Here is a 26,376-nt window from a genome sequence, read left to right as displayed (position 1 = left end):
CAGAGATATTGGATGAAGGGAGATACCCCCCCCTTCAATCAGAGCCTGTTCTCCCTCTGCGCTCGCAGAAAACGCTGTCAAAGTTAGTGGATGTTTGTTGCGATTGCGGCGACACATTCTCACCAACTACAAGAAACAAACATAATCTTTTACAAGGCCATGACTCATCTGTCCGACCAGACTATAACGTTAGAGGGAATCGCCTTGTTGTTTACAAAGGCCCTGTCCAAATACCCGCACTTGCGCCTTTGTGCCCCTTAATTGCGCGCTCCCGCTAAGGGGCGCAAGTGCGTAGGGTGTCCAAATTGTCTTCTGTTGTTATCAAGGGGTGCAAACCTGCGCCCTTAATGCACCCCTTCCAAAAGTGCGCATCAGACCTCACTTCGCTGAAGGATTTTACCCAGAATCCTCCATAGTGTCGTGACGCCGTAACACTGCACAGCTGGCCGGTACAACTCACCATCTTCAAACGGTAACTGACGTATCCGCGAGCCGTTAACTCCGACTGACAACAACCGTTAAGAGGAACATAACGTCAAACAACACACTGTGTGGACTTAATAATACATGACAGAATGAAATAACATACAGTTTACGGTTGACCTGAGGGTTGTAAGATAGTCCACATCACTTTACAGTTTTGATTGTGTCTTTAATTATTATTATTTTATTACCGTATGTCTTTATAGTTTATTTTATATCACAATTTACCACAATTTATCGAAGCAAAAAACGTTTGAATAGTAATAACGGTAATCTAGGCTACGTTAACGGTAGAGTAAAAAAAGATGTTACAGCTAATATACATATTAACAGGTAAATTCAAGAGTAAAATTTAATTTAAAAATTTTAATTTAAAAAATTTACCTGTTGGTTGGGCATCAGCATCAATACTTGGATCTGATGTAGATGCCGCCTTCTCCTGCGGCTCCTAATCCTCCTCATCATTCGCTGATTGTATCTATTTATCATTTGCAGCAGCAGTGCTGTGAACAAAGTTATTTCCTCTATCACCATGTTTCGTCTCCTAGGAGATGGACCAGCTGGACCCAAACGGAAGTGACGTGTACGCAACTGTCCCAATTCTCCTTTTTAAACAGTGTCGATCCCTTGCGCACTTACGCCCCTAACTGCACTTTTGGCAAGTGCACTTCAGGGAAGACCTCAGGGCGCAAGTATGGGTATTTGGACAGGGCCAAATACTTCCGGGTAGAACACCAGCAGAGCCGACTGAGACTAATCCGATGTTTGTAAAGTCTATAAACACAATGATTGAACAAACATTATTGTTTCTGTGTGCACGTTTAGCTGGGCTAACCGTTAGCTGTTAGCCCTGTTAGCCGTTAGCAGTGTCTGTAATAGGTAATAACTCATTAAACAGCCCGTGAAAAAAATATCTTTTCCAGTGGATATCTTAGTTACAACATGATTGAGCTAGCAAAGTAGTTTTGTGTTGCTATGTGTGGTATTTATTCAGTTTTGGGAAATCACGATGTCTAGAAAGCATCAGTGGCTGCAGCTGACAGGGACAGCTAACAGCAGCAAAGCTAACATCAGGACGTCATCTGTTAAAAGTCTCCCGTTGTCGGATACGACATGAAACTACTCCAGTTAGCTCAATCATGTTGTAACTCAGACATCCGCTGGAAAAAATATTTTCTTTACGGATGAGCACACGTTTGATAAAACGGAGTTAAATCTCTCGGCATCCATTTTCAAGCTCTCTGTGTGTTTGTTTCCTTGCAGACGAGAAAAGGGGGAGCGCACATTTCCGAGAAGGCGTGTCCTTTTCAAAAATGCAAGAGGCGTTGCTTTGTTGCCGGCCGTTTTCGCCAGTGTGTTAAACACACTTTAGAAAGGAGTGTCCCCAGACTATCAGAAGGCGGAGATCTCTGATTGTCTGGTGGCGAGACTACCGGCGTATCGATACGGTGGAAAATAAGTATTGAAACCTATTCAAATAATCAGAATTGATATGTATTGAGAAATCGATACTTTTGACAGCATTACTCTCGAGTTTTTTGTAATAATGACATTTGTTCCATTATTTATATTGTCTCAGTATCTTTGGATCCAATTTAAATGACGTTGCTGGTATAAAATTAAAAATAGTTCATAGAATTTAAATGATTCACGTTTTTCAGTCGGAAATTTCAGCTCTCCTTCCTATATTTTCTTGGTATCTGTGGTCATTTGACAGGACCGAGCATTTTGTAGGTCTATTGTATGGTTTTACCTATTTTGCTGAATATATTGTGGGTTAATCTAAAATTCTACAAACCACAGACTATGATTTTAACACCTTTCTGCTTGTCTATAAATAAAAATGGAAAGGTTTTGTCAAATCTCACAGATTTAGAAAGTGTTGGCAGCCTTTTCGTTTACATTACAATGTGCAGGTGTTCAGGTGATACAGTCAGAAACACCAGCAAAAAAATGAACATAAATAATATCTGTCAAACTCTATGGGGAGAAATTCATGCAGCATGGATTCAGCTATTTCTCTATGATGCTACCGATCACCTCCAGTCAGTGCCAATGGTTTATTCAAACACATTGATATTATGGATCGTCACATGTTTATCTAACCATGTCATGAAGCGATTAAGGAAAGATTGTAGAAACACATGTTTCCTGGCACAAACAGAGGTGAAGAAGGAGCACTGGGAGGCTTGCATCATCTTAAATTTCAAATTTTATTATTTCCTCATACAAACTGTGTGGTACCATGGTTCATTGTCACCATGGCTCCACTCACCAGTTGCTTGGCAACCAACTCCTCCTTGGAACTGATGCAACTACTCATGTCTTCATAATTACAGGCTCTTTTACAATATTTAGCAAAAACAAAAAACAATAGAATTCATGATAACGTGATCTAATGAAGCTGGAACACAATGATGCTTCACATTTAGTGATGGCTGTTCGCTGCATTGATTACATGTGTCTGTGGCTTGTATTGAAGTACAATAGGTTTTAAGGCTGCTGTTTCATTTTGGGAGACTTCATGACTGTTTCTGTGATTTGCATATCTTCATGCGTCTGTATGCAAATGAATGGTCCTGTGTGTTTTATCTTTCTTCTTGCTGAACAAGCAAGTGATTCCTCCAGCCAGGTGTAAGGTTCGTCCCCCTCTGTGAAGGCAGAGCTCCTGTACCTGAGGGGCTTTTCTGGGCACGAGGGAGAGCCAAGGAATTCACAAAAAGGCCTGCAAGATAATTAAACATCCATGAACACTTTAGAGATGTGAAAAACATTTGCTCAATATGTGGTTTGAGAGTACACGCCTGGGAGTTGGGGGTTAAATTAAATTGAGCTGTCAGATTTTGAAGGAACCATTTAAGAAATAACAATTAGGTCCTTTTAGGCTCAATTACAAAGGCTTTCGTGTAATTATTGAACGTCAGTGCAGTCTCAATAATGAATGCAGTGACCTTCACTGTGATTCTGGCAGCAGAGGGACTGTGATGACGTCTGACTAAATCTCTGATCATCATCGTTTATATGAATCTCAACAAGATGAATTATATCTTCTGATTGCAACCTTAAATGTCTGACAAAAGATGAGAGGGAAGGAGTTCATTAAGAGTTGAATGCCAAAAGAGTACCAGTGACAAAATTAGGAATATCTCACTGAAAACTTTTTTTCCTAACTCATTAAGAAATATAATTGGGACCAGAAGGTTTGCATTTTATCTTTTAAACACATGTTTACAATGTAGTTCTTATTTTTGAAGAGTTTATTGTCATTGTTGAACTTTTAATTTATCGTTTTGGCTTTTAAATGTGCTAAAATTATAGCAGTGGTAACAGACTTACACATGATGCGCGGTTTCCTCACCCAGGTTTGGTCTCTTGCAGGATGAGTCTCTCTGGCTTGAGTCAGAGGAGGCTGATGTGCTCTCTGTGGAGCTCGACTTGACCGAGCGGACCGATGGTACTGGTGCTCTCGGAGGTTTTGATTTGGGTTTGGCCATGACTCCAACGGATGCCGAGTTGCTCCACTCTGGATGACATCATCAAACACAGGTAACAGTCATTAAGCCAATTATTAAGTATTTCCTCCTCACAGGCATACAGATGAACATCTGCACCTTGCTGATTGTCCACAGAGCTAGTTGCACGCCGACATTTTCAGAACAAGAGTGACAATTCTCTCTTGACCAGTCAATGAACTGCATTGTCTCCAGCTCCACCTTTTAGTATATGATCTGTATTCTAGCTACCCCAATGATGATAACATGGGACTGAATGAAACGTTTCTATTGGTAACATCGACAACTTTTGACAATGGAAACACAAAAATAATGGATCTAATGTGTAACAAACTGAACCAGACTGCTTGGTGGAAACGAGGCTTATGTGCGGTTGTTGTACCTGAATACTCATCAAGACGGAAACGTCCAAAGCAGAGATGAATCCTCCATTGTTTCCTGACGTTTTCCTTCATCAGACAGTGAAAGATGAAAATGAAAAGTCCTGGAATATGAACAAAAGTGAGACAAGGTCATGATGAGCTTTGGAGGAATTGGTTTAGCAGAAAATTCTATTTTTAATTTGCACTTGAGCAAGGCATTTCTCTCCCAAAAGTGAAAAAGCACAGGGCTTTTGTTGCATCACTGTCAGATAAAAAAAGAAAGCAATATAACAAAGGCCAGCCGAGGTAAAGGCAGTTGTGAAATAGTTGCATCATTCAGCCTGTGTTTGATTTCCTCCTTTTATCTGCGAGTTTTGTTGGTTCCTTTTGAACTGCAAACGTAAGGTAGGATGTTGAAGAAAACTGCATGTGTGGTTGGCAAACCTTCACTCACTGATTTATTTACCGGTATATCACTCATTCATGCCATGTAAGAACAAACCAGTTTGTCCAAGTGGTTCCTACATGAAGCACATTTAGTCTATGCCTATGTACGTAGATATATATTATCCAGAGTAAATATGTCTGTGCATAAAAGAAACTACAACCTTGAAAGGTGTTGAGTGCAGCAAAAAGGTACAGCAGAACTACTCTGGCTGGCGTCCATGTAAAGAAGCCAACCATCCATGTTAGTCCTAGTAACAAGGTGAGACTGGCAACTCCCTTCAGGTCATGCATCAGTCCGCTGCGGGTCCCAGCTGGGCTGTTGACTCGCATGTGGCGAATCTGGATCAAGACCACCACAAAAACCTAAAAGGAGAGTTTAAAAAAATAAGAGTGGTTAAATTACTGTTGCTGTCTGGTTGATGAGATGATTGAGCTCTGTAGATATCTTACTATATAATGACGAAAACTCTGTCTGTGGGTGTGTGTAGGTGTGTCTGTTCCACGTTTTTCTCCTCACTGACTTGGTCAATCCATGTGAAATTTGGCACAGTGGTAGAGGGTCATGGGAGGATGCGGATGAAGCAATATCACATCAATTGGCCAAAGGGGGCGCTATAGCAACCGACTGAAATTGCAAACTTTGAATGGGCATATCTCATGCCGTCGTAGAGACATGAAACTTTTCGCAGAGATGCCTCTCCTCATGAGGAACAAATTTACCTCAAGAACCCATAACTTCCGGTTATATAGATTTTCCGCCATTTTGAATTTTTTGAAAAACACTTAAAATCGATCCCTTCCTAGGAAGTTTGAGCGATCTGCATGAAACTGGGTGAACATAATCTAGGGACCAATATCTAAAGTTCCCTCTTGGCAAAAGTTGGAAAACTTACTAAAACTGAGCTTCTATAAGGCAATGAATATTGCGGAGGGTGTGGCTCATCACATAAAGGTGTATAACATCTCAAGGGTTTCACTGATCACCACGCAACTTTGTAGGCATATGACCACACATAATCTGAGGGGACCCCTCCATTATTGACCCCATCAAACAAAATGGGGGCGCTAGAGAGCTAATTTCTTAGCTCGGCCTAACCGCCATATCGATTTTTACTAAACTTGGTAGATATGTAGAACAGGACACCTCAAGGTGACTGGAGAAATTTAACTCTAATTGGCAACTGGGTGGCGCTGTAACAACAGAAAAATGCTTAAAAATGGCTAAAATGTGACCGATCGCTGTGGCTCCTCCTGTGGCCCAATGTTTGGGTTTTTTTCAAATTTTTGGTATGACTAAGTCATGGTATGGTATGCTGTACATAATCACGGAAACTGTCAGTGTGTCATTCTGTCAGTCATTCTACCAGTGCGCCCCACTTTTAAGTCAATACAACATATAAACACTTTAACTATGTGCCTTTCAACGTGCTACCTCAACTACTAATGTACAGTTTTAGCCCACTAACTATCCCACTATTGGCAATGGTATTACTGTACTTTCAATAAAGCAATCGTACTATCAAATTCACAAAAACTGTCTGAATACATTGCTCTTCTTAATGGGTTCAGTTGACTATTTAATCTGCAATTTCCTATGACCTGTATCCCAAACACACACCATGTGAAACTGTATGTGGGCAACTGTGCACTCAATGGGTATGGACTAGTTACTTATAAAATTGAAAATTATAAATGTAATTTGGAGAATACTGTGATACATTAACCAGCAAAATGTGGACATGGGCCGCTATTTTAGTAGTTTGAACTTAGGTATGAACTTGAACGAAAAGTTAAAATCATTTACCGCAATGTTGAAGAGGAAGACCAGCACGGCATAGGCAACCACAGACACGTAATATGTCACATCGTCCTGGAGCCAACAGCTGAGGGAACAAGGATTGAGTGGGAAAACGATAAAAAAGAGTGAGTCAGAGGGAGAGAGTGAATTTAGAGGAGATGCAGAGGTCATTGTGGTTATTGTCTCACATACAAATTCTGTGCCACACCAGCAGGTGCTGCAATGAGAAATATTTTAATTAAATATGGTTGTACTCTCCGTCACCCCCTGCAAGTAAGGAAAATGTAGGAATGACTCTTTGCTACTGTATTTGCAAAAAGTAGTGGAACAGTTAATCTTTTTATTTTTTTTACTTCATTAAAAATAAGGTGTATCAAATTCTGTTTTTTTTCCCCAAGAGGAAAAGAAAATCACCAAAAAGTTAAATTGACTAGTTGAAAACTTAAATTATATCTACCTCTTTTACCCATTAAATAAAATGAAATTGCAGGACACAAGATTTTTTCAGTTCTACCAGTCTCACTGCTGATTGAAACGTGAATTGTTTCTATATGCAATGACCTGGAAAATGAGTTCCTAAAACTCACAAGTTGTCCAGTGGCTCTAAACTATTCTCAGCATCTCTGTAGATGTCACTGCCATAGGCCTCTCTGTCCACGATGAGCACCAGGATGCAGATCACCAGAGGAGTCCCTGGAGGAACAGTTAAAATACTTTTACAGCATGTAATGATTTGGAAAAGTAACTTGTTTGAATTCTCATTGTTTCAGTCAACAGCATTGTCCTAAGAAGTGTTTGAGTGTGGAAAACACGACTCACCCCATCCTAGAGCACAGAACTTCAGGATATAAGAAGGCACATAGACGTTGAAGACTTTGACGAGTGCAAAGTACATGTTAACAGCCTCTAATCCCATCCAGGTGAATGACGCCAGGAGGAAGTAGTGCAGCATGGATGCAACGGCCACACAGAGGCCATATAGCTCCCAGGAGGACAGCCAGGAGTTGACCAGAAACACCAGGTTCAAGCCCAGCAGCGCCAAGGAGAGGTTGATGAGGATCTGAGAGGGGTAGTCCCGACGAAGCTTTCTGAGAAGGAGACAGAGATAAAACGTGGGGGAGGAAAACAAAAGGTAAGACACAGAGAGTATTTAATTCAAGTGTTAGACAGTAACTGCAAACATACACAGCAGTAATACAGACCGAAGCACCAAGTCATACTTTCCAGAATAGCAGCTTTGGTCTAAGGCCCATTTCTTATCATTATCCATGACACGGTGATTATGACCTACCAACAGGTTACCAGTCTGCATGTCAGTGTATGACAAATAGAAGAAGTAACAACTCAGTGGTTGGAGTCTCACTCGAAAGCTGTGTAGGTGAGAACAGTGACTCCCAAGAACAGCGACGAGACTCCACAGCCAACGTAGGTGATAATGGTCAGGATCTGCTCATTAGTCTGGTCCAGCTGAGTCCTGGAGACATCCTGTACACAAACACACGCAACACCGTTAGTACACGTGTGTATTTATTTCCCAATGTGCCACAAGTAACTCTCACGGACACAGATTGTAAAGTGTGAACAGTAACTGCTCCTGTCCCTGGTACCAAATACAAACTAGCATGAAGACTATACCATACAGCTTGCACAACCCTTAGCTGTCATTAGGGATTAGATATACTGTATTTGATTATTTTAAAGCAGTATGCTGAAGGTAATGCTTAATTTCAAAGCAGTCTGTCTTTGTTACTTGTAAAAACACCAGAGAAGAGAAATCATTGTGGTTTGAGCGCCCTCTGCTGGTGACACCTGAGTCCAACCACTTCCCCTGGCCTAGAACTACTGCTATTAATACTGCTGCTACTACTGCAACAAGTATTACCAAAGCTTAAATGTACTGCAGTGCCTCTGAGGCCAACGTGTGCTTTCCAGGAAATCGTATAAAAAAAAAAAAAAGATACATACGAGAAGAACTCCAAAGTGTGTGAGATGATCACACAGGCATGTTGTGTAGTTAGAGCTGCTGTTGTATTTCCTGCAGCCATAATTATCCCAGCCTCCGTGTCCGTCTAGATGATGACACAGACATTTAGTATCGCACAGTTCATCCAGCAAGAGTTGTGATAATTTAAATCAGGACGTACTGTTTTTATTGAAGTTCCAGTACACACACTCTTCATTCTCGTTAAGCTTGAACAGAAATAGAAATTCTTTAGTCAATCAAAGGCATTACTAACTCATTTGTTTATTATATTGAAGACAGATTTATGTTTTTCTGCTGTCAGCCATATTTGAAATAACAGTTGATCTTACTGTATTGGGTTTAAGATGGTGGAGCATGACTTTGACGTCTTCGTCCAGGTCTTTGATTGGAGAGCTGGTGTTGGTCACACTGGCTGACACTACAAACGTGTTGAGGATGTGTTTCTCTTGGCTGCTCTGAAAATCATAACACGATGCATGTGTAAGTTTGCTTTTCTGAATATAAGAGGGCTCATCCAGTAATTAAAGGAATACTTCACCCAAAAATGACCATGTGTATATCAGATACTTACCACTTGTTAGGTTGATTTCATAAGGAAAACATTTTTCTTGCATGCCTTCATGGTGAATGAAGAATCCAAAAAACAGATTCCAAACTCTCACACAATTTAGGAAGTATAATACAAGTCTTATTTATCCAGTTGTATGCTTAACACCTCCTAAACAGACGACCCTTGCTGACAGAGAAGTGAACAGAAATTTAAACTTATCCATGCTCTCTTCATTTTACCTCACTGAACACAGAAGCTGGTGTTTGTTTGTGTTATTGTGTGACTGTGGTGAATCCAAACTAACCCTTAATAAAGTCTCACAATAATTAAGCAATATCACACGAGAGGGAGTGATGTTGTACTGTAAATTGTCACAGAATGTTATGTAGCTCTGCGAAAAAAAAAAAAAAAAAAAACAGTTCCCCCAGTCTGTTGCCAGGCAACGCAGCACACACGCCAGGAACTCACAAGCTACTTTGTATTCACATTAGGCCCGTTTCCACTGAAGAAGTTCCTGGTACTATTTGGGGGGCAGGAACTAGTACAGGAACGTCCTCGCTCGGCCCTCTCAACCGCCGTGTCTCCACTGAGAGAGCGGAGTATGAGGAAGGTTCCTGTAAAGTTACGGGCTCTGGATGTGACGTAATCGTTGCGCAACCATTTTGGCCGGGGGACGTAGGGATGCCGTTAGCCGATAGCGGTGTCTGTAATAACTCACTAAATGGCCCGTGAAGAAAATATTTTTTCCAGTGGATGTCTTAGTTACAACATGATTGAGCTAACTGGAGTAGTTTGATGTCGTATCCGACAACGGGAGGCTTTTAACAGATGATGTCCTGATGTTAGCTTTGCTGCTGCTGTTAGCTGATGCTTTCTAGACATCGTGATTTCCCATAACTGAATAAATACCACACATAGCAACACAAAACTGCTTTGCTAGCTCAATCGTGTTGTAACTAAGATATCCGCTGGAAAAAATATTTTTTTCACGGGCCATTTAGTGAGTTGTTTTTTAGATGGCGGCGGAAACTATATGAACGAGCTAACCCTCGTCTGCTGAGTTTTAAAAATGCCAGCTATTTTGTTGCTTTCTGTTGACGTCACATCCCTCCTTGAGTATATCCAATCAGCACCAAGTAAACCCCAAGCCCCAGCCAGGAGTCTTTCGGGGCCGTTCTGAGTACCTACCCCGAGGCAGGGACTTGTTTAGCCCCTGTAAAAGTTCCGGAACTCTGTCCTTCGGGGGTGGTTCCTGCGGTGGAGACACGCACCAACGGCCCCGGCCCCGTAAAATTACCCCGAAGTTCCTGCAGTGGAAACGGGCCTATTGATCTGCAGCTGTGTAACTTCGTCCAGTTCGGCTGATGAAACGTTGGCAAACCTGGGTGTTTTCCTCGTCCTCTCCTGACAACCACTCATAATTTAATTCAAATGTAATTTTGGGGAAAATATCCATCTTCTTGGTGTAACGGTATAGTGTCAGTTTGCGTCAATGTAGCGAGTGTGACAGTTGGTTAATTAACGGTTGTATTTATATTTATAACACCTGTGAGCGGAGTGATTTTACTGTCATATGTCCCAGTGATGTTATACTCTATATCAGCACTCACGGAATGCCTCTCGTCCAATCAAATTACTCGGTTGGAACTAACTGTTGTATAACACTAACTAACTAACTAGATGATAGAGGCAGTGGTAGACCAGCAGCTCCCATGTAGCAATGTAAAATTAGTGTTCTTCTCAATGGAGTCTGGCTTTGAAGATCTCTTTCAGTTCCCCTTCGGAAATGGCTGTCTGTTTGGGAAGTATTGAGTATGCATATGACTAGACAAATGAGACTTGGATTATACTGTATGAGTTGTGTGATAGTTTGTAAACAGATGATATATATAGTTTTTCTGTTGTTGTAATCATGGCCATTGTGTCTCTCAAAATATACCATATGTGGCCCGCCACACAATATTGGTTAATCAAGCAGCATTTCTGATTAGGTAGAAGACCACGGCAAAGAAGCTTTAAGTCGCCAGTGATGGGTGCCACTTTCAGGAGTGATGGAAAGTTGAATAGTTTTAACTGAAAGAAGAAATAGTTTTTGTTTTTTTTGTTTGTTTGTTTTTTTTTAAAATAACCCATATAACGCCAGAAGCAGCTGGCCCTCAGGTATTTCCACAGTATCTAATCTTGCCCCCATTTAAAAAAAAAAATTACCAATTTATCAAGAAGTTTTTGGATTCTTCGTTCACTGGAGACACACAGATTGTCATTTGGGGGGCAAAGTATTCCTTCAGTAAACTTATGTTTCAAACAAATATTTTGATTAAATTGCATACATTTTCCTGTCTCTGGAAGAGAAAGGATTCATACAACATCGTACCTTGAAGAGCATTGGGATGCCGTAGAACTGAAACTTAACTCTCGCTGGACTCTGGTTTGAGCTGTCCTGTGGGAAGCTGTGCTGCAGGGCAGATGGCAGGGAGATGAAAGCCACCGTGTCGTTGAAGGGATACTTGTTGATGAATATCTACAACATAAAAAGAAATGTATTCATATTCTCTTTTAAAGTCCACGTAAAGCAAAAATAAATAATGGTAACAAGTTTGTCACACCACAGAAAAATGTGTTATTAAGCACTTGGCCTTACTTGAATGATTAAAAGTTGCCAAGTATACAAAATTACACACCAGAATTATATAAAAATAGGCAGTATTCTCTGCTCTGAGATGCTGGGCCATGTCTGCTGAATGCACATAAGCCATGCCCACTCACAGGACAACTGCAGCTTCTTTAAGTTGTAGCACCACTACATGTATAATGTGTTTACATGTAAATCTCAGATTTGACTGTACCCCGACTTTAAGCTCAGAGTCAGCCTGCTTATTCAACAGTAACCGTGAATGTGATTAAGGAGATGTGTTGGTGTTATTTGTTTATTTACCAACCTCAGGCTTTGTGCCTTCAAGGTCTGATGACACTCCGAAAGTCAAACTGCTAAACTGTCCAGGAACTACATCCACCACCGAGATAGCAATGGCAGGAGCAACCAGGGTGGAGGAGCCCTCGTAGCCCACCATGGAGTCACCCACTGCCTCTGTGATATTCAGGATACTAGAGAGGAAGACAGAGGAGGGTGAACGGACGTCAAACTGAAAAGTTAAAAAGATTCCTCCAGTTGTCCATCCTTACGTGTTGGTAAAAGGAATCAGGTTGCTGTCAGATTCCAGGATGTCAGAGATGATGTTGATCAGAGCTTGGCCGAGGGTCGGTGTGACTGTGCTGAGCTTGATGACGTCCTTCAGCTTGTTGAGGACTGTGACCAGCTCCTGGTAGTTGAGTGTGGAGTGGTTGCTCAGTAGACCCTCAATCATCTCCACCACGTCAAGTGCATTGTCTGGAGATACAGTGATGATACATCCAGTGGTGTTTTTTAAAGCTCCATTATAGAGTAGGTCCTGACCCTTTCATTGATTTGTTGTTATGGGGATTCAAATGTGTAAAACAGGAATTAACTTAGCGACACTGACTATGTTTACGTGCACACTAATATTCCTCAATTATAACGAATATGACAGTATTCCAGATTTGGTACAGGTCATTTAAACAACATATCCCATTTGGATATTTTGAATTAGACCTTATTTGGAGAGAGGCATATTCCGATTAAGACATGTGGGATATGCCTGCATTTTAAAGGCTTTTTGAGCATTCTTGGGATACTGTCTTTTTCAGAATAAGGTTAAAAACCGGAATATTTTGTGCATGTAAACATAGCCATTGTAACATCCCTCTACTGTTTTGCATACATGAGTTTTTAGGCATTTTGAAAACAGTATGTTGTTAGGAACTCCACGGATCTTAACATTACATTTTGGACCAGAGATTTCAGACTAAATGATGCGAATATTTTGAAGTCAAGAACTAAGACATAAGACAGACAGATGAAATGAAAAGTGTAAAACAGACCAGCAGTGACTTCGACATGATCCAGATCAGGGATGGTTTCCACCACCAGATGACAGTCTTTCAGGTCTGGGGCCAACCAGCGGGTACTGAGGCACAGTTTACTGTCAAACAGGTAGTGAGAGGACAGAGGGAGGGGGCTTTAAAACAAAGCCTGCCTTTTGAACAGAGTTTTTGCAAAGTGTTTTATTCTTTATCTTGTATTTACTTTACAAGCTATGCATCTTTTATTCTTGACTACCCTCCATATAGCTACTTTTGCTGCTAAGCTGCCCGGACACTAATGTAATCCTCCTCCTCCTCTTCTTCTTCTTTCTTCTTCTGAGGAAATCATACTCCCCATGGGTGAAAACTCACCAAAATTTGCACAAAGGTCCAGTCTCATGCCAGATATCCTCAACTGTAAACTCAAGCCAGTAGTCCTGATGGTGGCGCTACAGCAAGCGTCTAAATTTCAAAACTTTGAAAATTCATAACAAATCAACCATACGTGCTACAACTTCACAACTTTCATCAAACTGTAGCCCCAATACTGAAGAAACTTTTGTACATTTAAACCTATTAAAAATTATGAAGTTCATCACTCTATTTTTTTTTCAAAATCTATAGAACTTCTTAAACCTATCTTCTCCCACAGTTTTTGCTCAATTGACACCAAACTTGCTACAGAGCATCTTCAGACTGTCCTACAAAAACCATGTTTCTCAGATTTTTGATTTATCAAAAATTGAGCCTACAGTGCATCAAAATGTTTGACTGTAAACGGTACTGTAAACATATACATGCAAATTCTTGCTAAATAAATCTTCAATGTTCATGAAAAAAATGACAAAATTCTGGAGTCATGGTAGATGATGTGTGGCAAAAAACTGAATTTTTGACAGCATTTTGAATTTTGCTCTAATGTGAACAATTGGAGTCAATGTAAAAATGACATTTTTAAACATCAGTTTTTCACTTATGGAGCAAATCAATCATTGTTATTGATTGATTGTGTTGCTAAATTCCTAAATGTCTTCCAATTCTTCTGCTTGTTGCTCAGAATTGCTTAAAAATGCCCAGACCCGACCCATTGCTGCGCAGCAGCTATAATTCAATTTACTTTGGCAGAAGATGCATGCCTAAGACAGAGCCTAGACAGCTGGGAGTTTGTCGATCCCCGGAAACACCCATCTGTTAACTCCAGTCATTAATCGCACCCATCTCCTGATTAATGACTTTACAGCACAGCCTCCTGCAGCTCATGAGCAGCCATCAGTAAATATTGTCACAACAGAAACAGTCCTGAACACAGTGACACTGCCATATAAGAATATATACCAATAGATGTAATCAATACCAAATACACCTGTATGTATTCATGTGTGAAATCCATATTGACACTCGACCAGATAAATACATGTACCCTTTTCTCAGTGTGACTACATGATGAATTTTCTGCAGGTCATGAGTTCACTGATAAGTGACAGTAAGCGCTTCATGTCAACAACAGGATAGAGTCGACAAGTAAATGTTAACATACTGTAGCTGCAGGCTTGAAACACACCCCTGGATTTCAGATGCTAAAATTAGAAAATGTCAATGTACCACCGTTTTTAACGTGTATATATTAATTTATTAAGAAGCAAGTTTTACTACCTCCAGTCAACAATGAAGAGAAGGGTAAAGGTTTGGTCAAAATATCACTGATAATATCTTTGGAGCTTAGTTTAGCTTATACTATAGTACAGTATGTTGCCACCATGACTAACACATACAACTCTTGCTCATTCAGAATTTTAAATTTCAAAATCACTTAAATAAAACTCACCCAGCTCTTTGATAATTAAATCAAATATTGCATCAAGCAATGCTCTAAAGAAAAGTTATCCTGCATATGGTAGATGTAAAACATGTTCATTTAGTTCTGCTTAAGTAAAATGTCAGATTATATTTACCAACATTTAATCTTTTGATTATTTGTTAATTGTTCATTTACTCTATTTAAGGTCAGAAAACACTGGCAAATATCCATCACAGTTTGTCTAAGCCTTAAGTGATGTTTTTAGGCCCAGATCAGACAGAGTGCTTTTTGCAGTTTGCTGTGTCTGTGTTTTTTGTTGGTTGTGCTAGGCAACCACTGAATAACATCTTTAGCTTAACAGCTATTTTACTGGGAAGTAAACTCACAGATACTTTAAAATCTGCATTAAAAATGGGCAGGTGGAGGACACTGGCTACTGTTCTCAAATAGTATGCTTGTCATAGGGAAATGGAACTCCATGTGGGACCCTCAGAAAGAGGAGAAATCACAGGGAGTACCACCAGTTGGTCCAGGAGCCTCGCCTGGATGATCGTTGGTTCGTCAATCATCAGGCCTTTTTAAGGTTGGTAAGATGTTAGAAAGTAGTTGAGGTGACAGTTTGTTTGGATATGTCTTGCAGCTTGCCTAGGGCGATGATGAAAGTGAGCTAGTGTTAGTTTCATATAAACAATGTACGTTACCATGTGTTGCCACCACAAAAGGCCCGCCTCTCAATTTATTGGATTAGACAATGGAAAGAAAAAAAAACAGTAATGATGTCAGGCACTTTTCTGCTTTGAGTTAAAGGTTTTTCTAGCTCGAGAAGTTAAGTGCGCCCTTGCAAAAAAAACAACAAGGCGTGTAGAGCTGAAAAATGTGAGAGGCTTAGCAACGCAAAAGCAGCGAGTAAAAAGCTTCACTCCTATTAAAACCCATTACCAATAGCAGCTGCTGGATGCTAAAACGCATTCTGTCTGATCAGGGATATTACATTATGTTTGTTTATTCCAACACCCTGCACTGCATTACATTTGTCTTATTTGATTTTCTCCTGCTTACTATAGCCATCCCAGTCATGTATCCATTACTAGTAATTGTTGATTTGCACTTGTTGTAGGTGTGAAAATGTATATACATACATATGTATGTTTCAAAAATGAATGCATTATCTATCTTGATCACTCACCATTGGCGTGTGGCTTGGCTGAGAGGGTTTTTCGGGCACGGCTGAGTTGCATATTTTCCTCCTGAAATGTCGGGCCACACGAACAGACCTTTCCTGGTGTGGTGGGTTTCTGCTTTGCACTTAAATATCACTAAAACAGGTTGACAGTGACACAGATGGAGAAAGAGTGAAAGACAAACTGACTTTTTATCCAGTCTTAATTATGAATAATTTAATATCAGTTGTTGAAAATAATATGCGTCCAATTTTTAATTTTACACCCTGCAGTCTTTCACTGAACCTGACTCACGTATGCGGCTTATCTCTATGTCCTCGGTTGCTATGGAGACGGATCCATTGTTATAGGGAGTCAGCAGCAGGAGTCGTATCTGCTCTTCCATTTCCTGTGTGTCTGACAGCGACATCATGACCTGAACCTGGAAAATGCAGCTCTCTCTGCAGACAGTGAAGGAGTCATTATAGGTTGCAAAATCAGACCGTTTATATTTGATGGATGAATCATTATTTGCCTTATTGTGCATTTTGGTCTTCATGTATTTATTTTCCTTGAGTTCAGTTTTTTGTGATCTAAATGAAATGGTGTAGAAGTACATGATCCATACCTTGAAACTCCGTGAACATCTGAAAACACCTGGAAGAGAATACAGATATTGACACAGCTTTAAAACTGGAGGGAAAAAGGATGTCAGTTCAAAGCAGAACATATAAGGATTAAACCAGTTTAAAGATTTGCAGTACAATTAAAGGTAGTAGGAGGTAGGAGTACAAAAGTGAAAACTGCTTATAGTGATTACGTCTGTCCAGGTCATATTGATCACTAAGCGGATGATTAGACCTGATTGTTATTACCATCTCATTGACATTTGCATATTTAATACATGAATATAAAGTAATGAAACAGGCAGCTTCACTGCTACTGAACTTAATTGACTCTTTCAGAACACAGTGCAGCTGTTTGCTTACGTGGACACTATATGACTGTGGGCTATTATCAATCCACTTGAGGGCGGTTTTAACCAGCGGTGCTATCCCCGTGTGCATTCATGTCTCGTCTCCATTACTAGCAGCTGTAAGCTTTGAGGAGACTATGTTTTTCATTGAGAGAAAATGGCATTCTTTATCCTCTCATGATTTGTGCAACACCAGCCTGTTGTAGCCAGCTGGAGGCAAATGGGTTACCATATGTTGTCATTTATGAAAACACTCAAAGTGGACTGCTTGATCACTATAAACGAATGATTCTGTCCCAAGATTTTTGATCCATAGAAGCGGTTTCCACTCAACCAAATGTAAAATGAGGCTTTTAATCCAGCGAAATGTTTGCATCTGCTACTTTTTGTTCATTCACGTCATTGTCTAGATATATTTTTGTAAATTGATATTATTTTGGGGATAGCATTCCACGCTTTAAGGGTACAATATCTGCTGTCTCCCTGAAAAGTATTGTATTATTGTAGATTTCAATGTGTAGGTTCTTCAACCTTTACTCAGAGTAAAAGTCTGAAATTTTGCAGCGAAATATTTCATAGCTTTGTCATGAAAATTGAATAGTTCGACATTTTTGGAAATACAGTTATTAGAGGAAATCGATACCACTGTCATGTCTGTGTATTAATTACGCAGCTAGAAGTAGATGTCAGTTTGCTTAGCTTTGTACAAAGACTGGCAGCCAAGGGGAAAAGCGCCACCCCAAAGTTAAAAAGTCTGCCTACTAGCATCTGTTTTCAGTGCTTATATGAGTCTCAAAAAACTCACTGAAGTTATTTATGTTTACTCACTCCATCAGACGAGGAGTTTGACTGCTGGTTAGGATGGTGTCTGTAAGAGAAAAAAGAGACTAAATTAAATTGTTCACTTTAAAATATGAAAGTGTGATATTTCTGGAAATTAGGTGAGTTGATGGCATAGCAGCGACATCACATACTGTACCTTTCAGCTCCCGGGAGCAGCTGAAGGTCAAGCACCATCATCATGTCACCGGGTAGACTGGAGTTGAGCTGTGGAGAGTCAGAGGCCACGTTTGAGACAAATCGGTCCGATATTCCTGAAACTAAAAGAACTGTGCTTTTTCTGTCAGACATACCCAGGTAGAAAGAACTTGACGGGGGTCACAATCTCCTTTTATGGAAACGTTCACTCTAACTTCAAAATACAGCTCTGCAGAGGAGATAAAAAAGATTTAGGAATCCAGTTGGGTACAGTTAAAATAAACCCCCCTAGTAATCCACACATAACTATACAGAGAGCATTTCTGTGACTGTAAATGATCAGACTGACCAGAGATGTTTGCAGGCCTTGTTGTGAAGGTGGGGGCTGTGGCCGCACTGGTAGAGACACCTGTGGTGGTGCTGGTGGTGGTAATGGATGTTGTGGTTGTGAATGTGGTGGTTGTGACTGCAGTGGGCTCTGTCACCACCTCAGGAGGGCTGACAGTGACTGCAGAGAAACTTTCTAAAAACAGAGGAATGATTATTGTAAACCAGAATTTGTTTTTCTGCAAACACACACACACACACACGGTGAAAACCATTTCCTACCAACAGGTGTTGTGTGTATGCTGTCGTTATGAACCAGCAGCACTTGCTGATCACTGATGTCATCATCAGTGAGGTCACTGTAAATCTCCTCTTGCACTTCTGCCACGTCCTTGCTTGGTCTAACGTTTACATGAACCAGGCAGTCAAACCTACAGGGGAGAAACGGAACCATAGGTTGCAGAGAGTACTTCATTTTAAGGGGTCACAAGCCAACTCTTGACTGTAAAGGCTCATGCACACCTTCAGTTTCTCATGGATAGGTGTGCAGGCGGAAATATCTATAGGAAAGGGAAGAGAGAAATCCCGCACGTTGTTCTTTTACTTGCAATAAACTTTTATTGGAGGTACAACGGTTTGGTCTTTAAACCCTCATCAGGTAAAGGACCGAAGCGTATTTCCAATAAAGTTTATTGCAAGTTAGGCCTGGGCGATATAAAATTTATGTCAGTAACGATTATAAACTTTAGAAATTTTACTGTATGAATTGATCTAACAGCCTGTTTCACATCAGACATAAACACAACAACAGCCGGTCAGTCTGTTGCATCTGTCTCTGCTCTCTGTGTCGCTGCCTGTTTGCAGGAGGGTGGGGCTTTGCTCCACACACAGAGTGGACAGCGGTGTAACTTCAGAGCAGAGCCCTCCACACCTAATGCAAGTAAAAGAACAGTGTGCAGGACCTTTCTCCGCTCTTGTTGAACGGGTCACAAGTCAAACTATGCGGGAACCACTACAGCATACAATAGTAAAATCTATTTGTTACGACCTTAGCGTGGGCGTGAGTCATACAGCCATAGTGTTCCTTTTCAATGTGTTTAATTGTTTAAGGATTTTTATGTATTTATGCTTTTTGGTAAAATATCCAATATTTTACAAAAACAGTTTATTCTGAAAATTCAGTGTGATCAATTAAAAGTATTCAGAAGCTTTGGTAATATAGATGAACTCTGAAAGAAACAACAACGTGTTCAACATATTTCAAATTATGCGTGTGCATACGGATATATTTTATAATAAAGGGAATGTCATCTGAGCTATAAATTGATGCTGTGGCCTGTAGTTGAACATCTTATTGCCCAGCAACGATCAGATGACATAACATTCAGAAAACAGAAATCATTACATGAAACCTGAGCAATGTTACCTGTCATAATCGGGAGACCGCCGCACCTGAAGAATAAAAGACACAGATTTTAAAGTTAAACTCAAAATAGATGTCGGCCACGGAGATTATCCCTGTGATGGTAAAACTTCCTATATGCTTCAGAGCCTGAGACACACTGGATTATTTTTTATACTCGTGTAGATGTAACTCTTTTAAAACATCTGTCAACATTATATTCCCGAGTATCAGTTGACAAACTACGGTAACACTTTACTTGAAGGTATCTACATAAGAGTGACATGACACTGTCATAACTATGACATGACACGGTCCTGAACCTGTCATGAACATTATGTACAGGTCATAAACGTTTATGACTGCTGTCATTAAGTGTCATTTGGTCTTTGTAATGACAAGTTGACATTGTTTGGGTTGTCTTGATTATGACAACTTGACATTAATCAAAGTGACATTACCAGAAGTTGTCTTTGTCATGACAAGTTGACATTAAATTTGTTTGGGATGTCCTTATTATGACAACTTGACATTAACCAGGATGACATTACCAGAAGATGTCTTTGTCATAACAATAATAATCATTATGTCACCTTGTCATGAACACAAAAAGAGGTGCATTTCTTGTTCATGTCAAGTTTTTATGACAGAGACATCTTCTGGTAATGTTAGGGTGACCATATTTTGATTTCCAAAAAAGAGGACACTCGGCCCGGCCACGAGATAGCCTACTTAAATGATACTCGCAGTTTACTCAAAGATGCCTTATATTTTTAATATATCTCTCAAAGACAGAAATCAGATAGGCCCCTATAGATAGGGGACACATAGCTTACACACACACTAGAGTGTGGCTACCCGATCCGAGCCCGACGGGTCCTGACGGTAGGCCTACCCTACGGGGCGGGCCGGGTTCAGTCAAAAATGTATAAATTGTATTCGGGCTGGGGTCGGATTCGGTCAGCTTTCAGTGAAAATGTAGTGTAAAAATAAATAAAATCCCATTGTCTGTCCCGTTTATTGCTTGGGCACTGTTATTTATGTGACAACACCTGAACAGAACACACACACACATTAGCTGTTTGTTTCTACCTCTCCCCTCGCTGGAAGTCTCACACCTCCAGTCACCCGCCTCCGCCTTGATTGAACGCTGAAAATAAAAGAGGGAGACAGGTTTTCCTATTTTATTTTGTTATATTTCTCCCTCTCCTCTCGCTGGAAGCCTCGGACCTCCTGCCACCCGCTCCTGTCTCAAACATGGATGTCTCCCTCTCCGCAGCTGAGCACCCACGGTGCACGCCCGGCCTGTTAAATAGCCTGTAACCATAACAACTGTGTGACACAAACTCAGTGCTTTAGTAATTAAATAATGTCGGGCTCGGTTCGGTTTCGGACATAACAAAACAGAATGACTGTCGGGTTCGGACAGAAGTATGCGGCCCGTGCCGCACTCTAACACACACACACACACACACACACACACACAAGGAAAACCAGACATTATCATCAATTTATAAACACCCCCCCAGACGCCCCGGACAGGACGTGAAAAGTGGACATGTTACCGAAACTACTCTATGTCCAACGGAGATCATCAACAACATGTACACCATTACACCTTTATATGCAAGTTGCTCAGTCAGGCTCTAGTGTGCTTACCATCCTGTCCTCATGTGACGGTTTTACAAGGTTGTTGTCTTGTCTGGATCTGCGTAAGAGATCAGAGAAACTCTGACACTCATTGCTCACTGGTTCCCTCTTACCATCATATACTAAAATAAGGTTTGACTGATGTGACATGAAATGACATTCATAGGTATTTTATGAAATATATTGAGTCACGACAGTGTTGTAAAGTCCGATCTTCTCATACCTGGTTGCCTCAAACACAGACACTCTGTTTAAATAGATGGTGTGTGGCAGAACTCGTCTGAGCTGCAGGAACAACAAACAGCAGAGAGATTTATAACACCTGTACAATGCAGGGCAATACAACCTGACTGACACAGACACAGCACCACCACCGTCACACAGAAGTAACAGGAAACAGCTTCAGTGTTCAGAGTGTAATATACAGAACATCTTCATGTTGGTTTTTACAGTTACAATTACAATATATGTGTGTTTTTGTGTATTTGTTTCTTTTACCCATTTATGTGCAATGTCTCTGGCCGTGTAGAGTTCGGTTTTGTTGCCATCAGAGCGTCTGATTTCAAACGTCAGTCTCACTTCGTACAATGACCATACTGTCAGTCAGCCAGAGGCAAAATAAAACACCAGAAAAAAGTAAAAGTAAATTAAAATGCTGTAACAATTGGAACATATCATGCTAAAACTTAGAGCTTACAGTAAATCCTAAATGTATTTTAATTTCTTAACTGTCTTTGTCGGTGTTTAATCTAAATCATCTTTCATTATGATGAACAAAAAGCATCACATGTCCATGTACAAGATAGAAAATGTAAAGCATAATGAGAATGGTGGTATCTTCTCCCCTGTTAAGTTTCTAATTGTGAGTGTGACAAACTAAAACAGGGGCTCATTTGTAAAAGCAGAACTCCAGGGTTCAGGGAATTACTGTCGATGTTGCAGAACCACTTCTTCCGTTCATTGTTAGTGTCAACTACAGGTGTTTCAAAGTTACTGTGAAGGGCGTTTCCTGATATGAAACTGTATTTAAATGCATCAGATAAATTGTATGTTAAATAATGTGTTTTAATTTGAAACCTCAGTCAGTAGATTTTATTTGTTACCTGCAGTCAGTGTGGTTTAAAGGGCCAGTGTGTAATATTTGGCATGGTTTATTGTCAATCTGAATCTGAATCTGAATATTCTACACATTAATATATTTATATAAGTGTATAATCGCTATAAAATAAAATTTGTTTGGTTTTCGTAGCCTTATAATTTTGCTTTTATATATATATAGCAAGGGCCTTGCTTTAGAGAGGTCGCCATCTTGCGCCGCCATGTATGTACAGCAGACCAAACGGACAATCCAGCCAGCCAGAGAACGCGTTTCGCGTGTATAAATGAACCAACGAAGACAGCGGAAGGAAGGAAGGAGGAGGAAACAGCAGAGAGTGTTAGTAGCTCGTCGATGGAGAGTAGTTAAAAGTTTTTTAGTTATAAAGTTTGCGAATGGACCACACTTACCACGCAACAGGAGAGAATGAACCCGAACCGTCATCTGCGAGGAAAAGAAGATGCAGCTTCACTCCTTGTGATGCACTCTCTGCGGCGCTTTTCCTCCTGATGATATATCTCCCCAACAATGGCAGCAGTAGCACCGAATCCCATTCTGTGCATTCAGCCTCTCTTCTCGCCCGCTCAGCATCAAACACATGGAGTTCCTCATCTGTATGCTCCGGCTCAAACAGGTATGGCTCTGGGTCTGTGTCCGCTACAAGAAACTCTTCAAAATCGCGTTCAAAGTCGTCCATTGCAGCTACTATAGTCCGGAGATATTGCTAGGCTAAATAAACAGCTGAGCTCTGTTTACCGGCTACGCTGTCAGTCAGTGTGCGGGCTGGAGATTGGTGGAGCAGAGAGGGGAGGGGGGTCCCCACTCATTATGGTAAACGAGTAGCCTATGTGTGTATGAAGTGTGTCTGTTACGCTAGAAGAGTCAGAGTTTGGGACGGAGTCTTTTACCCCCTGGAGTGTTACCAGAGTTTCTGGAGTGCTCAAATAAACTGGCCTTTTTCTCGAACGCTCCTCTGGTCTCCTGCACGTGAGGGATTCATTACAATATCGTAACATTATATTTAGATTTCTAAATAAACATTCACCTTGTCACTAGATAGACCTACTCCTGAAAAACTTGTGCGCAAGGCTTTTTGTCCCTATGAGGCTGCCGTCATTTAACCAACGGGAGGGGTGAGCGAGTGAGCCCTGCAATCTAGAATTTGACCACTGATGTCACTGTTTTCAACCCATTTTACACACTGGCCCTTTGAGTGACGGTTAATCTCAGAGAATTCAATTAATACACTTAAAACATGAAAATGAAGACTTGTGTTACAGACAGAATTAGTGACTTTAAAAAAGAAAATTGGTAAGAAAAGGAATTTATATCAACAATTTCTGAACTCTGGTGGCAGTTTTGACAACACAAGCTAACAGTAGTTTCACAGTGAAAATTACAGCAGGTTTCAGCTTTGCAGAGAGGAAATAACCTCCTCTGACAGCTGCATGATTAATGCTTCTGATCTAAATGTTATTGATCACAGAATGGCGTCTATATTTACTTTACTGACAAAGAGACAGGGCGTCAATATTTAATCTGAGTGCTGAGGACACACAGTAAACCAGAAGCAGCCTCGGAGGCTACCACTGAGGTTGGAAAAAGCCGTAAAATGCTTGATGAAGCTGACAGGTCATTTACTGCAGAAAGGTGAATCACTGACTGGTGTATAAACACAGTGGGAGGCAGCGGAGGGAGAGAATATTCAGTTTGTTGCAGGTGTTGAGGAAAATGTAGGGTTAATAATGTTTGAAACAAAGCAAAATATGAAAGAAAACATGTTGTAGTTAATGGAAAATAGGTTTATCATCAGCTCACCACACTTGAGGCTGGGATCAGGGAACGGCGCACAGATCTGAGTGTCCCAGTTGTCTCTCTCCCACTTCACCAGGTCCCCCTCTGTACAGTACAGTGAAGCTACTTCCTTTTGGTCGCGTTCTCGCCCCCATAGCCGAAACAGAGATAATTTGCCCATCAGAGAGTTAAACGGAATAACCTGGATACTCCCACTGACCAGACGGTGCATTGCACCCAAAGTAAGCGTTCCATTAGGGGCCAGTTTGCCGTACGGAGGGGAAATGGAGGGAGTTGTTTCTACATTGTGAGCAAAGAGAGGAAAACAGTAGTGTGGCATAAAGGAGGGTCAAGTACACAGTCATCTTACCAAATTAAACTTGAAACACAATGTGACAACAACTGACTATTTAGTAAGGCTGGGAATTGATTCATAAAAACTTTGCTACCATAACACTGATAACCTCCTTTTTCCTTCCTTACACGGTTGTGCAGTATAGCCAAACTTTATTATGTTTTGGTGGCATCTCGGCACACTGTACTGCCAGCTCCTTCAAATACACCTTGCTTGACTTCACCATACCACAGACTGTGAGGGTTGTAGCTGGGATCAAAAAGGATTAAATGTGGGTATTTTTTGACTGGAGAGGTTTCAATACTACTAGCTAACACCCTAGCATTAGCTAATCTTCCTGGGGTCAGACCTTAAAGGTACTGAGTACCAGTACCCAGCCCTGCTCTCTAGTCATCATAAAATAAGTAGATACCCCTGAAATGCCAACACAATTTAGCACTGAAAATGGTGTCAAATGTAAAAGTGTCCCTATCCTTTGCTAAATTATGGATCTAGCCTGCATTTAAGTAGGGTTGCACGGATCCAGCAGATTGAGGTCTGTCCTGTTATTAACCTTAAAAAGCAGGAGACGGATTTGGACACTTGTAACCCAGTCACCTATGACTTAACCCACCTGCCGTGATGTCCACCAGGTTGCCATTGAGGTATAGGGCCGGTCTGTCTTTAGTATGTGTCCAGGTCAGGCACAGTGAGTGCCACTGTGATGGATGAAGGTTGATCTTAGACGTAGTCCACTCCGTTCCAAACAGCCAGACCACTAAACAACCCCACTTTCCCCCCAGGCCCAGCTCAGTATACTGGGCCTCAGGATGGCGGTACATGAAGGCAGTCCATAGTGAGGAGGTCCGCAACTAGATATGGTTGATGAAATGTATAATATAATATGCATGATTTATAAAGTCCCCTTAAATGTGCCCTTAAAAGTAATAGCAGTGCTATTTAGACTTGTGAATTAGTTGTGCAGTTTGTCGTCAGTACCTTGAGCTTGAGGTTGAAGCAGACCGTAACCTCCTGCAGGGCGGGGATGGAGACCTGAGGCTTTAGTCTCCAGTGGTTGCACGCAAAGGTGAAGTCCGCCACCTCACCCCACAGACTGAGCAGAGGGACTGAAACAGACACAGAGGCCCTGTTTACACCTGGTGTTAGCATGTGTCTGGGGTGATCGGATCACATGTGGACAGCTCAGAGTACAGGTGTGAATGCACCCAGTGCCTCCTCAATGCATCATGAGATCTGATCACAAAGACTACATTCATTCAGCAGTGTTTATGCTGTTGTGTCCTGGGCTACATTGAAGGACCGCCTTCTCAGCTGACGTCCTCCTTTTTCTCATCTCCAAGTGGTTCTCAATTCACGTAAGCTAGCTTCGTCCATGACGTCAGAAAATTCTGAAAAGCCTATAGATGTATGTTACGAGTGTGTGTGTGTGTGTGTGTGTGATTTGGTTGGACACCAAGCTTTCTTTTCAAACTCATGTGGAACACCTTTCAAAGAAATTAAGAGTAACAATTGTTTTTTTATACAGAAATAAGTCATGTTTCACCTCACCCAGCAGGAAGACCATCGTACAATCCACAATAATGTACAATTTATTTTGGTGATGTCATATACATACATGCCTCAGCTTCCACATTGAAACCTCTTAATGCAGTTTTTCACAGTGCCTTACGTTTTATCACTGGGGATCGGTATCTTACCCATCACTGCATTTTATATGAAAAAGTGGGCTGGCCCTCTCTCGAAGTTCGCAGAGAACAGCACT

The 26,376-nt window shown here is 40.9% G+C and overlaps 1 protein-coding gene across 2 annotated transcripts; it reads right to left on the bottom strand.

Annotated features, from left to right (window-relative positions):
* Positions 1-613: 613 nt before the first annotated feature.
* Positions 614-25,716, bottom strand: adgrg4b (adhesion G protein-coupled receptor G4b). Of its 2 annotated transcripts, XM_033646700.2 has the most exons (30): positions 25,593-25,716; positions 25,228-25,465; positions 24,284-24,559; positions 21,868-21,965; positions 21,593-21,654; positions 21,379-21,427; positions 19,744-19,769; positions 18,600-18,748; positions 18,340-18,513; positions 18,146-18,219; positions 17,992-18,059; positions 17,841-17,880; positions 16,665-16,693; positions 16,352-16,497; positions 16,063-16,192; positions 13,097-13,197; positions 12,320-12,524; positions 12,076-12,241; positions 11,511-11,657; positions 8,916-9,041; positions 8,747-8,792; positions 8,568-8,671; positions 7,966-8,087; positions 7,422-7,690; positions 7,190-7,295; positions 6,609-6,687; positions 4,966-5,167; positions 4,378-4,479; positions 3,842-4,006; positions 614-3,208 (listed from the first exon to the last, which is right to left on the bottom strand). In XM_033646700.2, exons 2-30 carry the CDS (start codon positions 25,433-25,435, stop codon positions 3,072-3,074), a joined length of 3,606 nt encoding a protein of 1,201 aa, XP_033502591.2. In that variant the 5' UTR covers positions 25,436-25,465; positions 25,593-25,716; the 3' UTR covers positions 614-3,071. The 2 variants fall into 2 exon arrangements, with proteins under 2 accessions (XP_033502591.2, XP_078028674.1); XM_078172548.1 differs by lacking the exons at positions 19,744-19,769; positions 21,379-21,427; positions 21,593-21,654; ... (2 more) ...; positions 25,228-25,465; positions 25,593-25,716 and having other exon boundaries at positions 3,820-4,006; positions 18,600-18,952.
* Positions 25,717-26,376: the final 660 nt, after the last annotated feature.

Source organism: Epinephelus lanceolatus, chromosome 11, assembly GCF_041903045.1.
Source record: "Epinephelus lanceolatus isolate andai-2023 chromosome 11, ASM4190304v1, whole genome shotgun sequence".
NCBI lineage: Eukaryota > Metazoa > Chordata > Actinopteri > Perciformes > Serranidae > Epinephelus > Epinephelus lanceolatus.
The sequence above is the reverse complement of the archived record's forward strand: the minus strand, read 5'-3'. Positions and strand labels throughout refer to the sequence as shown.

What these genes read in the sequence shown, in the direction of transcription:
- adgrg4b (XM_033646700.2), bottom strand. Translation starts at nt 25,435, where the DNA reads ATGTACCGCCATCCTGAGGCCCAGTATACTGAGCTGGGCCTGGGGGGA. An exon ending in TCTTCCTCTTCAACATTGCG is followed by an intron (nt 5,168 to 6,608) that starts GTAAATGATTTT and finishes CTCTCCTTTTAG; the next exon opens with GTTTTTGTGGTGGTCTTGAT. An exon ending in CTGCAAGAGACCAAACCTGG is followed by an intron (nt 3,209 to 3,841) that starts GTGAGGAAACCG and finishes ATTATCTTGCAG; the next exon opens with GCCTTTTTGTGAATTCCTTG.